Source organism: Psittacula echo (assembly GCF_963264785.1).
Source record: "Psittacula echo genome assembly, chromosome: 2".
Lineage (NCBI taxonomy): Eukaryota > Metazoa > Chordata > Aves > Psittaciformes > Psittacidae > Psittacula > Psittacula echo.
Window position 1 is genome coordinate 161,444,810 of NC_137737.1, and position 13,137 is coordinate 161,457,946.

The 13,137-nt window shown below is 62.1% G+C and overlaps 1 protein-coding gene across 1 annotated transcript in view; it reads left to right on the top strand.

Moving 5' to 3' along the window:
- The window catches only part of PLEC (plectin), a 47,220-nt gene extending 35,395 nt beyond the window's left edge, over positions 1 to 11,825 (top strand). The window contains exon 32 of the mRNA XM_080610550.1: positions 4,338 to 11,825. Coding sequence (XP_080466676.1) covers positions 4,338 to 10,649 — 6,312 coding nt within the window. The 3' untranslated portion in view covers positions 10,650 to 11,825. The remainder of the gene's footprint in view (positions 1 to 4,337) is intronic.
- Positions 11,826 to 13,137: the final 1,312 nt, after the last annotated feature.

A 13,137-nucleotide genomic window follows, 5' to 3' on the forward strand; every position in this document is an offset into this window, starting at 1 on the left:
GCCCGCCGCGAAGTGGTGGCCGTGGATGCGGAGCAGCAGAAGCAAAACATCCAACAGGAGCTGCTGCAGCTGCGGCAGAACTCAGACCACCAGATCGAGGCCAAGGTGAAGCTGATTGAGGAGGCTGAGTCCAGCCGCAAGAAGGTGGAGGAGGAGATCCGGGTGATCCGGCGGCAGCTGGAGAGCACGGAGCGGCAGCGCCTGGGCGCTGAGGCCGAGCTGTGCGACCTGCGGGCACGCGCTGAGGAGGCCGAGCGGCAGAAACGGCAGGCGCAGGACGAGGCTGAGCGCCTGCGCCGGCAGGTGAAGGATGAGAACCAGAAGAAGCGCGAGGCCGAGGAGGAGCTGGCGCGCAAGGTGCGGGCCGAGCGTGACGCAGCACGTGAGAAGCAGGAGGCGGTGGCGGCGCTGGAGGGGCTGCGGCTGCAGGCAGAGGAGGCCGAGCGGCGCCTGCGGCAGGCGGAGGCCGAGAAGCAGCGGCAGATCCAGGTGGCACAGGAGGCGGCGCAGCGCAGCGCTGAAGCCGAGCTGCAGAGCCGGCGCCGCTCCATGGCTGAGCAGACGGCGCAGCTGGAGCTATCGCTGCAGCGCGAGCATGTGGCAGTGGCGCAGCTGCAGGAGGAGGCCGAGCGCCTCAAGCAGCAGCAGCGTGAGGCTGAGCAGTCGCGGGAGGAGGCGGAGAAGGAGCTGGAGCGCTGGCGGCAGAAGGCCAACGAGGCGCTGCGGCTGCGGCTGCAGGCGGAGGAGGTGGCGCACCAGAAGACGCTGGCGCAGGAGGAGGCCGAGAAGCAGAAGGAGGACGCGGAGCGCGAGGCCCGCAAGCGCGCCAAGGCAGAGCAGGTGGCTCTGCGGCAGAAAGAGGCAGCTGAGGAGGAGCTGGAGAAGCAGCGGGAGCTGGCGGAGGGCACGGCCCAGCAGAAGCTGGCAGCAGAGCAGGAGCTGATCCGGCTGAAGGCGGAGATGGACAACGGGGAGCAGCAGCGGCTGCTGCTGGAGGAGGAGCAGTCCCGGCTGAAGGAGGAGGTGAGCGAGGCCATCCAGAAGCGGAAGGAGGTTGAGGAGGAGCTGGCCAAGCTGAGGGCCGAGATGGAAGTGCTGCTGCAGAGCAAGGCCCGAGCGGAGGAGGAGTCGCGCTCCAGCAGCGAGAAGTCGAAGCAGCGGCTGGAGGCGGAGGCCAGCAAGCTGCGGGAGCTGGCGGAGGAGGCGGCGCGGCTGCGGGCCCTCTCTGAGGAGGCCAAGCGGCAGCGGCAGCTGGCAGAGGAGGAGGCTGGGCGGCAGCGTGCTGAGGCCGAGCGCATCCTGAAGGAGAAGCTGGCGGCCATCAATGAGGCGTCGCGGCTGAAGGCGGAGGCGGAAATCGCGCTGAAGGAGAAGGAGGCAGAGAACGAGCGGCTGCGGCGGCTGGCGGAGGACGAGGCGTACCAGCGGCGGCTGCTGGAGGAGCAGGCGGCGCAGCACAAGCAGGACATCGAGGAGAAGATTGCACAGCTGAAGCGTAGCTCTGAGAGTGAGCTGGAGCGGCAGAAGGGGCTGGTGGAGGACACACTGCGGCAGCGGCGGCAGGTGGAGGAGGAGATCCGTGCACTCAAGGCCAGTTTCGAGCGGGCCTCGGCGGGCAAGAGCGAGCTGGAACGGGAGCTGAGCCGCATCCGCAGCGAGGCCGAGGAGGTGCAGCGCAGCCGTGAGCAGGCAGAGCACGAGGCTGAGCGGCAGCGGGCACTGGCGCTGCAGGAGGAGGGCCGGCGGCGTGAGGCCGAGGAGAAGCTGCAGGACATCCTGGCGGCTGAGGAGGAGGCGGCACGGCAGCGGCGCCTGGCGCTGGAGGAGGTGGAGCGGCTCCGGGCCATGGTGGAGGATGCGCGGCGGCAGAAGGAGCTGGCGGAGAAGGAGTCGGAGCGGCAAGTGCAGCTGGCGCGGGAGGCGGCGCAGAAGCGCATTGCGGCGGAGGAGAAGGCGCGGCTGGCCGCCATGCAGCAGCAGGAGCAGGAGCTGCAGCAGGTGCGGCAGCAGGAGCAGAGCCTGGTGGAGCGGCTGCGCGACGAGGCCGAGCGTGCGCGGCGGGTGGCTGAGGAGGCTGAGCTGGCGCGGGGCCAGGCCGAGCAGGATGCGGGGCTGTCGCGGCGGCGCGTGGAGGAGGCCGAGCGGCTGAAGCAGCGTGCGGAGGAGGAGGCGGCGGCCACAGCACGGGCGCAGGCGGCGGCTGAGGCGCTGCGCAAGGAGGCGGAGCTGGAGGCGGCGCGGCGGGCGCAGGCCGAGCAGGCAGCGCTGCGGCAGAAGCAGTTGGCCGACGCCGAGATGGAGAAGCACAAGAAGTTTGCGGAGCAGACACTGCGGCAGAAGGCGCAAGTGGAGCAGGAGCTCACCAAGGTGAAGCTGCGCCTGGAGGAGACGGACCACCAGAAGAACATCCTGGACGAGGAGCTGCAGCGGCTGAAGGAGGAGGCAGGCGACGCTGTGCGGCAGAAGGCGCAGGTCGAGGAGGAGCTCTTTAAGGTGCGGGTGCAGCTGGAGGAGCTGGCGAGGCTGAAGAGCCGCATCGAGGAGGAGAACAAGGCGCTGATCCTCAAGGACAAGGACAACACGCAGAAGCTGCTGGCAGAGGAGGCAGAGAAGATGAAGCAGGTGGCCGAGGAGGTGGCTCGGCTCAGCGTGGAGGCACAGGAGGCCGCGCGCATGCGGCAGCTCGCTGAGGATGACCTGGCACAGCAGCGGGCGCTGGCCGAGAAGATGCTGAAGGAGAAGATGCAGGCGGTGCAGGAGGCCACGCGGCTCAAGGCCGAGGCTGAGATGCTGCAGAAGCAGAAGGACCTGGCGCAGGAACACGCCAAGCGGCTGCAGGAGGACAAGGAACAGATGCAGCAGCGCTTGGCCGAGGAGACCGAGGGCTTCCAGAAGACGCTGGAGGCTGAGCGCCGGCGGCAGCTGGAGATCACAGCTGAGGCTGAACGCCTCAAGCTGCACGTGGCGGAGATGAGCATGGCCCAGGCCAAGGCAGAGGAGGAGGCCAAGAAGTTCAAGAAGCAGGCAGAGGAGATCAGTGAGCGGCTGCACGAGACCGAGCTGGCCACGCAGGAGAAGATGACGCTGGTTCACACCCTGGAGATCCAGCGGCACCAGAGTGACCAGGACGCGGAGAAGCTGCGCCAGGCCATTGCTGACCTGGAGCAAGAGAAGGAGAAGCTGAAGCGGGAGGCGGCATTGCTGCAGCAGAAGGCAGAGGAGGTACTGGGTGACTGGGTCCCCTTAGCGGTGGTGGCACGCAGGGACCTCCTCTCCCTCCCCAGCCATGTGGCACCAGGTCCTGGCCACCGTCACCACAGCCCCTGTGATGCGGGCACACGCGTGGAGCTGCTGCACTGCCTGAGCCTCCAGCCCGTGTCCATACCACAGCTGCTGGGCTGCTGGTGAGGCAGGACCCCCACGCTGCAGGTCAGGGGTGTGCGTGGAGCCAGCAAACTCCTCAGTGGGTGTCAGGGCAGGACCTTCCTTCACCCCCCTGCCTGCTCCTGCTGCTGTAGCTCCTGCTGTGGTGAGGTGACCCCAGCACCTTTCTGGGGTCCTGTGTCCCGTCCTTCCTTGATCTTCTCTGTGCCCAGCTACCACCTTGGTACCTGACCCAGCAGTATCCATAGAGTCATGGAATGGTTGGAAGGGACCTTAAAGCTCCTTCAGTTCCAACCCCCTGTCATGGGCAGGGTCACCTTTCACTAGAGCAGCTTGCTCCAAGCCCCTCTGTCCAACCTGGCCTTGAACACTGCCAAGGATGGGGCAGCCACAGCTTCTCCCTTCAACCTTTTTCAGTGTCCAACCACCTTCATGGTGAAGAACTTCTTTTCTAGATCCCATCCAACTCTTTCCTCTTCCAGTTGGAGCTGTAACTCCTCATCCCATCCCTGCATCCCTCATCCCAAGCCCCTCTCCAGGTTTCCTGTAGCTCCTTTAGGCACTGGAGCTGCTCTCAGGTCTCCCTTTAGGGAGCCTTCTTCAGGCTGCCCCAGCCCAGCTCTCTCAGCCTGGCTCCAGGGCAGAGCTGCTCCAGCCCTTGCAGCAGTTCCATGGCCTCCTCTGGACTTGCTCCAACAGATCCAAATCCCTCTTGTGTTGGGGTCCCAGAGCTGAACCTTCCTGTCTCATCCCTGCTTGTCCTGCCCCATGTTGTTTGCTGCAGCTCCCTACCCCCGCCTCTGTTCCCATTCAGTCCTAACCCCTGCAGTGGGGCCCATGCGGTTGGGTGATGCCACAGCCCTGCCCTGTGCTGCCCCAGTGCATGTCCCCCTCCCCACACCCCCGGCGCTGCGCGGTGCCATCTGACCATTCTGTCCTCTTTCCCACTGCAGATGCAGGTGGCCCAGCAGGTGCAGCTCCAGCAGGAGACACAGCTGCTGCAGCAGAGCTTCCTGACGGAGAAGGATGCGCTGCTGCAGAAAGAGAAATTCATCGAGGAGGAGAAACTGAAGCTAGAGAAACTCTTTAAAGACGAGGTGGACAAAGCCCAGAACCTGAAGGCGGAGCAGGAACGGCAGCAAAAGGAGATGGAGCAGGAGAAGCAGCAGTTGAAAGCCATGCTGGATGAGGCCAAGAGGCATCAGAAGGAAGCAGAGGAGAATGTCCGGCACAAGCAGGAGGAGCTGCAGCAGCTGGAGCGGCAGCGGCAGCACCAGGAGAAGCTTCTGGAAGAGGAGAACCAGAAGCTGCGGGAGAGGCTGGAGCAGATGCAGGAGGAGTACAAGGCGGCACTGGCACAGACCCGTGAGATCATGATCCAGACGGACGACCTGTCGGGGGAGGCCATGGTTGCTCTGGTGCAGCCACATGTCCAAGCTATGCCCAACGGCAGGGACGTGATGGACGGCCTTGCGCACAATGGTGAGCCTGAGTTAGCCTTCGATGGCATCAGGCAGAAGGTGCCTGCAGGGAAGCTGGTGGACGCTGGCGTCCTGAGCCAGGAGAGCCTGGAGCAGCTGGTAAAGGGCACTGTGAGCGTTGGTGAGCTCGCACAGAGGGATGAGGTCAGGAGGTACCTGCAGGGCCAGAACAGTGTCGCTGGGTTGCTGATCAAGCCCACCAATGAGAAGATGAGCATCTACGAGGCCATGAAGCAGAAGCTGCTGAGCCCGGGCACAGCGCTGGTGCTGCTGGAGGCTCAGGCTGCCTCCGGCTTCATCATCGACCCAGTACGGAACACACGGCTCTCGGTGAGCGAGGCCGTGCGCGAGGGCATCATTGGGCCCGAGCTGCACAACAAGATGCTGGCAGCGGAGCGGGCAGTCACTGGCTACAAGGACCCCTACACCGGAGACCGCATCTCCCTCTTCCAGGCCATGCAGAAGGGGCTCATCGTCAAGGAGCACGGCATCCGCCTGCTCGAGGCCCAGATCGCCACCGGCGGCATCATCGACCCTGTGCACAGCCACCGCCTGCCCGTGGAAGCTGCCTACAAGCGCGGGTACTTTGATGAGGAGATGAACCGAACCCTCTCCGACCCCACCGATGACACCAAGGGCTTCTTCGACCCCAACACGCAGGAGAACCTCACCTACATGCAGCTCCTGGAGCGGTGTGTGACTGACCCGGACACGGGGCTGAGCCTCCTGCCCCTCACTGACCAGGCAGCCAAAGCCAGGGAGCTGGTCTACACCGACAAAGAAGCCAAAGACGTCTTCAAGAAGGCCACAGTGACAGCACCATTCGGCAAGTTCCAAGGGAAGACGGTGACCATCTGGGAGATCATCAACTCGGAATACTTCACTGAGGACCAAAGGCGGGACCTGATCCAGCAGTACCGGACTGGCAAGATCACAGTGGAGAAGATCATCAAGATCATCATCACAGTTGTGGAGGAAAGTGAGAAGAAGAGCCAGATGTGCTTTGAGGGCCTGCGGGCTGCTGTGCCCGCTGCAGAGCTGCTGGAGAGCAAAATCATCAACAAAGACCTCTACAATGAGCTGCAGAAGGGCAAGAAGTCAGTGAAGGACGTGGTGGAGATGGAGTCCGTACGGCAGTACCTGAAGGGCACCGACACCATTGCTGGGGTCCTGGTGGAGTCAACTGGCCAGAAGTTCACTTTCTACGATGCCCTGAAGAGGAACCTGCTGAAGCTGGAAGTCGCCCTGTCCTTGCTGGAGGCCCAGGCTGCCACCGGCTACATCATCGACCCCGTGAGGAACATGCTCTTCTCTGTGGATGAGGCAGTGAAGGCTGAGGTGGTGGGGCCGGAACTGCATGAGAAGCTGCTGTCGGCAGAGAAGGCGGTGACCGGCTACAAAGACCCCTACACAGGCAAGACGGTTTCCCTGTTCCAGGCGCTGAAGAAGGGCCTTATACCTAGCAACACCGGCATGCGTCTGCTGGATGTCCAGCTTGCCACTGGCGGCATCATTGACCCTGTCCACAGCCACCGGCTCCCGCTCGACGTTGCCTACAAACGCGGCTACTTCGACCCGGAGATGAACGAGGCGATGGCCGAGTTCCATGATGACGCCAAGGCTTTCTATTGCCCCAACACCCAGGAACACCTCACCTATGCCCAGATGCAGAAGATCTGCCGCCGTGACAAGCAGACCGGCTTCTTCCTGCTTCCCTTATCTGACCAAGCCATCCAGGCACAACAGGAAGAGGTCTACACTGACAGCCAGGCAAAAGAGTGCTTCGACAAGACAACCGTGGAGGTCCCGGTGGGCAGCATGAGGGGCCAGACCATGACCATCTGGGAGCTGATCCACTCCGAGTACTTCACAGAGGAGCACAGGCGGGAGCTCCTACGGCAGTACAAGACTGGCAAGGTGACCATTGAGAAGATCATCAAGATCGTCATCACCATCATTGAGGAGGCAGAGACCAAGAAGCAGGAGAAGCTGACATTCAGCGGTCTCCGGGCTCCTGTTCCAGCCAGTGAGCTGGTGGAGTCCTGCATCATCACCAAAGCCCAGTACGAGCAGCTGAAGGAGGGCAAAAAGTTGGTGAAGGACTTCTCTGATATGGAGGCAGTGAGAAGATTCCTGCATGGCAGCGACTGCATTGCTGGCGTTTACGTGGAGGCGACCAAGGAGAAGCTCAACATCTATGAGGCCATGAAGCGGAACCTGCTGCAGCCTGGTACTGCTGTGGTCCTCCTGGAGGCCCAGGCAGCCACTGGGTTCCTGATTGATGCCGTGAAGAACCGTAAACTCTATGTCAATGAGGCTGTCAAGGCTGGTGTGGTGGGGCCCGAGCTGCATGAGAAGCTGCTGTCTGCTGAGAAGGCTGTCACTGGCTACAAGGACCCCTACTCTGGCAACACCATCTCCCTCTTCCAGGCCATGCAGAAGGGGCTCATCGTCAAGGAGCACGGCATCCGCCTGCTCGAGGCCCAGATCGCCACCGGCGGCATCATCGACCCTGTGCACAGCCACCGACTGCCCGTGGAGGTGGCCTACAAGCGTGGGTACTTTGATGAGGAGATGAACCGAACCCTCTCCAGCCCCACTGATCACACGAGAGGCTTTTTCGACCCCAACACACAGGAGAATCTCACCTACACGCAGCTGAAGGAGAGGTGCATTGAGGATCCTGAGACTGGCCTCTACCTGCTGCCGCTGCGGGAGCCCGAGAAGCCGACAGTGGTGGAGACCACGCAGGTCTACACTGAGGCAGAGACGCGGAAGGTGTTTGAGGAGACGCAGGTGGACATCCCGGTGGGCAGCAGGGCGGGCTCCTCCATGTCACTGTGGGAGATCATGCACTCAGATCTGCTGCCTGAGGAGCAGCGGAAGCAGCTCATGGAGGAGTTCAAGTCAGGCCGTGTGTCCAAGGAGCGCATGATCATCATCATCATCGAGATCATTGAGAAGACCGAGATCATTCGGCAGCAGAATCTCACGTCCTATGACTATGTCCGGCGCCGCATCACGGCCGAGGAACTCTATGAGGCCAAGATCATCTCCCAAGACATCTACAATCTGCTCAAGCAGGGCTCCAAGACCTTCCAGGAGCTCCTGGAGGTGGAGACCATCTGGAAGTACCTCTATGGGTCAGGCTGCGTGGCTGGTATCTACATCCCCTCCTCCAAGCAGAAGCTCAGCATCTACCAGGCACTGAAGAAGGGGCTAATAAACTCAGAAGTGGCCCGTTCCCTCCTGGAGGCCCAGGCTGCCACTGGCTTCATGATAGACCCCATGAAGAACGAGATGCTGACCGTCGACGAGGCTGTCAGGAAAGGTGTGGTGGGGCCTGAGATCCACGACCGGCTCCTGTCCGCCGAGAGGGCCGTGACTGGGTACAGAGACCCCTACAGCGAGCAGAAGATCTCCATCTTCCAGGCCATGAAGAAGGACCTCATTCCCAGTGAAGAGGCCCTCAAGCTCCTGGACGCCCAGATCGCCACCGGCGGCATCATTGACCCGCACTTGGGCTTCCACCTGCCCCTGGAGGTGGCCTACCAGCGGGGCTTCATCAACAAGGACACATACGACATGCTGTCTGAGCCCAGTGAGGTGCGAAGCTACGTGGACCCATCCACAGAGGAGAAGCTGAGCTACACGCAGCTGCTGAAGCGATGCCGCCGGGATGAGGGCAGCGGGCTCCTGCTGCTCCCACTCTGTGATTCACGGAAGCTCACCTTCCGTGGTCTGCGCAAGCAGATCACGGTGGAGGAGCTGGTGCGCTCACAGGTGATGGATGAGGCCACTGCACAGCGCCTGCAGGAGGGACTCACCTCCATTGAGGAGGTCTCCAAGAACCTGAAGAAGTTCCTGGAGGGCACCAGCTGCATCGCTGGTGTCTTTGTGGACTCCACCAAGGAGCGGCTCTCTGTGTACCAGGCCATGAAGAAGGGCATCATCCGGCCTGGCACTGCGTTTGAGCTCCTGGAGGCACAAGCAGCCACGGGCTACGTCATCGACCCCATCAAGGGCCTGAAGCTGACAGTGGAGGAGGCCGTTCGCATGGGCATTGTGGGCCCCGAGTTCAAGGACAAGCTGCTGTCTGCTGAGAGGGCCGTCACTGGCTACCGGGACCCCTACTCCGGGAAGCTCATTTCCCTCTTCCAGGCCATGAAGAAGGGGCTGATTCTGAAGGACCATGGGATCCGCCTGCTGGAGGCCCAGATCGCCACCGGCGGCATCATTGACCCCGAGGAGAGCCACCGCCTGCCTGTGGAGATCGCCTACAAGAGGGGCCTCTTTGACGAGGAGATGAACGAGATCCTGCTGGACCCCAGTGACGACACCAAGGGCTTCTTTGACCCCAACACGGAGGAGAACCTCACCTACCTGCAGCTCATGGAGCGGTGCATCACAGACCCAGAGACCGGCCTCTGCCTCCTGCCCCTGAAGGAGAAGAAGCGGGAGAGGAAGACATCCTCCAAGTCCTCTGTCCGCAAGCGCAGGGTGGTCATTGTTGACCCGGAGACGGGCAAGGAGATGTCCGTGTACGAGGCCTATCGCAAGGGCCTCATCGACCACCAGACATACTTGGAGCTGTCAGAGCAGGAGTGTGAGTGGGAGGAGATCACCACCTCCTCCTCCGATGGCGTGGTGAAGTCCATGATCATCGACCGGCGCTCGGGGCGCCAGTACGACATCGATGATGCCATTGGCAAGGGCCTGATTGACCAGTCGGCGCTGGACCAGTACCGCGCGGGCACGCTCTCCATCACCGAGTTCGCGGACATGCTCTCAGGCAACATGAGTGGCTTCCGCTCACGCTCGTCCTCTGTGGGCTCCTCCTCTTCCTACAGTGTCAGCCCGGCACCAGTGAGGACGCAGATATCCATGTGGAGTGACCCAACCGAGGAGACGGGGCCGGTGGCCGGCATCCTGGACACAGACACCCTGGAGAAGGTGTCTATCACCGAGGCCATGCGCCGCAACCTTGTGGACAACATCACGGGGCAGCGGCTGCTGGAGGCTCAGGCCTGCACTGGTGGCATCATCGACCCCACCACCGGCGACAAGTGCACCGTGGCTGACGCCGTGACCAAGGGCCTGGTGGACAAGATCATGGTGGACCGCATCAACCTGGCGCAAAAGGCCTTCTACGGCTTCGAGGACCCGCGCACCAAGATGAAGATGTCGGCGGCGCAGGCGCTCAAGAAGGGCTGGCTCTACTATGAGGCCGGGCAGCGGTTCCTGGAGGTGCAGTACCTGACGGGCGGCCTCATCGAGCCCGACGTCGAGGGCCGTGTGGCCCTGGATGAGGCACTGCAGAAAGGCACCATTGACGCGCGCACGGCCCAGAAGCTGCGCGACGTCAACACCTACTCCAAGTACCTCACCTGCCCCAAGACCAAGCTCAAGATCTCCTACAAGGATGCCATGGACCGCAGCATGGTGGAGGATGGCACCGGTTTGCGCCTTCTGGAGGCCTCTTCCCAATCCAGCAAAGGTTACTACAGTCCCTACAATGTCAGCAGCGCCGGCTCCACCTCTGGCTCCCGCTCAGGCTCCCGCACCGGCTCCCGCTCTGGCTCCCGACGCGGCAGCTTTGATGCCACCGGCTCAGGCTTCTCCATGACCTTCTCCTCGTCCTCCTACTCCTCCTCAAGCTTCGGGCGCAGATACACAACGGGTCCCACAGAGGCAGTGGCTGCCTCCACCTTGGTCTGGAGCTGCGGGAGGGAGGCAAGCGTGGAGCGCGCCGGGATGCACCGGCTGCCGCTGCGCGTGGCCTGACCCGCCAGCCCCTGCGTGAGGAACCTGCTGCCTGCTCGCTCCGCATGTGGCAACGCTGCTGCTGCTCCCTAGGACTGACCTCCTGTTACTGGTTGAATGTGATGATGACCTGCCAAAGCCGGCCCTGGCTTAACCAAAACTAACCCATGAAACCCAGTGTAGTCCAGGGGGTGTGTGTATTGAAAGAGAAATCACCCGGCCCCTCACCGTGCCCGCCCTGTGGTATGGCATGGCAGGGCTGCAAAACAGGAAACTCAACATAACATAGGAAAACCAATAGGAAAACCAATAGGAAGAGAGGAAAACCGTTCTGTCTTTTGGATCTAACCACTTAGAGACTCTTTTATAATTAACCCGCTGCTTCATCCCGCTCCCCAAGGAGGAGATGACCCTTTTCCCACGGACGTGCTGACGGGAGGAGGAGGACACTGCCAGCACCGTGCACCTGACACTCCACACCAGCACAGGAGCTGTTGCTCTGCCCTAGCGCCCTGGCACGGCCCCAGCGCCACGGCACTGCTGCCTCCACCGTAAGTGCGGCGGCACTGGCCTGACCACGCTCCAGCACTTCGCCCGCCAAGAGCTGCCGCCGCCTCCGCCAGCCCATGGCCACCGCGCTTGGCTCCGGCACTGCGCTGGGTTCTGCCGTGAGCTACCGCCACCGCCTGCTGCTGCTTCCCATGTATCTGGGAAGTGCTTTGTGCAAGGCCCTGTTCTTGATGCTGGTGCAGCTTTAATAAGTTAACAAGGAATTAAGAAGGAATTAACAAGGAATTATTAACAAGGAATGAGTGGGCGTCCGCCAGAGCCCGGTGCCAAGCTTGGCACTGCCAAACCCAGCCTGGCTCCATGTGCGGTTCCTATGCCACGTCTCCCTTACTGCAGGGGTTCTCGGAGGGGTGTGGAGGCCACAGGACCCCATGAGCACGGGGGGGGTTGTGGACACCAGCGCACTCCCATATTGGGAATGCTGGGTTCCTCTTACCCTCGTGGCGGTTCCACTGGTGCCGGTGCCACGGTAACGCGCTTTCTCTCTGGCAGACGTCTCTCCCCAGCCCCACCAAGGGCATCGCGGCACCGCTGGGCGAGCTCCTCACCTGGGTCTCTGGTGTCGGCAACTTGTGGACGGGCTCGAGGGGACACTGGGACGCGGCGGTGGCTCAGCTGCGCTCACCAGCACAGGTAACACCAACCTCTCTGGTTATTCCCTCTTTGGAGCTGGGGTTGCTGCTGGGTTGGTGCTGGGGCTTCAGCTGGTGCCATGCTCCCAGTGTGCTGACACCAGGCTGTCCAAGGCTGTCGGTCTCCTCCGGGCATGGCTCGGTGTGGACTTGGCTGCGGTGCTGTGGTGCTGCTTGGCCATGGGCACTGCTTGGCGCAGGGTGGGCGCTGCTGGCGTGGGCTCAGGGCTCCATCCCATGAACCAGTCTCCACTGTCTCATCCCATCTTTCTGTTCGCTCTGTTGTAGTGTGGCTGGATGTTCATCCCAACTCCCCTCACCGCTGTCATGGAGCCCCCAGACCCCATCCTGGGGCCACCGGCACTGTGCTGCAGGACACGGGGATGTGGTCCCTCACCCTTTGCACTCACCAGAGAGTGGGGCCGGTGCTGCCGGGGTGCCAGAGCCCCTCAGCCGGCCCCGGGGCACCCATGCAGTGCCCTGGCCCCCTGGCCCGGTGCTGCAACTCGCCGCGGGTCTCCGCAGCACTTCTCCTCCTTCCCGCCTGCTCCCATTTGCCACGTGTCCACCGCGTCTCTCGTTCCTCCGCATCCCTTGTTATTAATATGATGATGATGATGATTATTACTCTCATTTTCTGTTTTGCTTTCGCGTGTCATGCCAGTGGCAGCACTGCGCCTGGGCCCTGACATCCCAGTCCATTGGCACCTCCATTCTGGGGGGACAGGAACTGACCCCGCAGTGTCCTGGTGCTGCAACGTGGGGCAGCTGCAGCCACAGTAAAGGATGTTCCAACCAGCAGCACCTCCACGTGCTCTGTTCGACCCAATGCTGCCCTGGTGACGCTGGTGCTGGTTGGTGGCTCCCAGCTGCTCTTTGTGCTGTGGGCTGCAGTGGGTTGTGGTGCAGCACGATGGGGTTGGAGCAGTGTTGGATGTGATGGTAGATGGTGATCTGGATGTGGTACTGGATGTGGGATTGGATGTGGGGCTGGATGCAGTGTTGGATGGGGGATTGGATGCTGGGCTGGATGCAGTGCTGGATGCAGGGCTGGATGTGGTGCTTGATGCTACAGGTCCCTGTGGAGAAGGACTTGGGGGTGTTGGATGATGAGAAACTGAACATGAGCTGGCTTCAGTGTGTGCTCGCAGCCTGGAAACCAACCATGTCCTGGGCTGCATCAAAAGGAGCGTGACCAGCAGGTCGAAGGAGGTGATCCTGCCCCTCTGCTCTGCTCTCGTGAGACCTCACTTGGAGCATTGTGTGCAGTTCTGGTGTCCTCAACATAAAAAGGACATGGAACATAA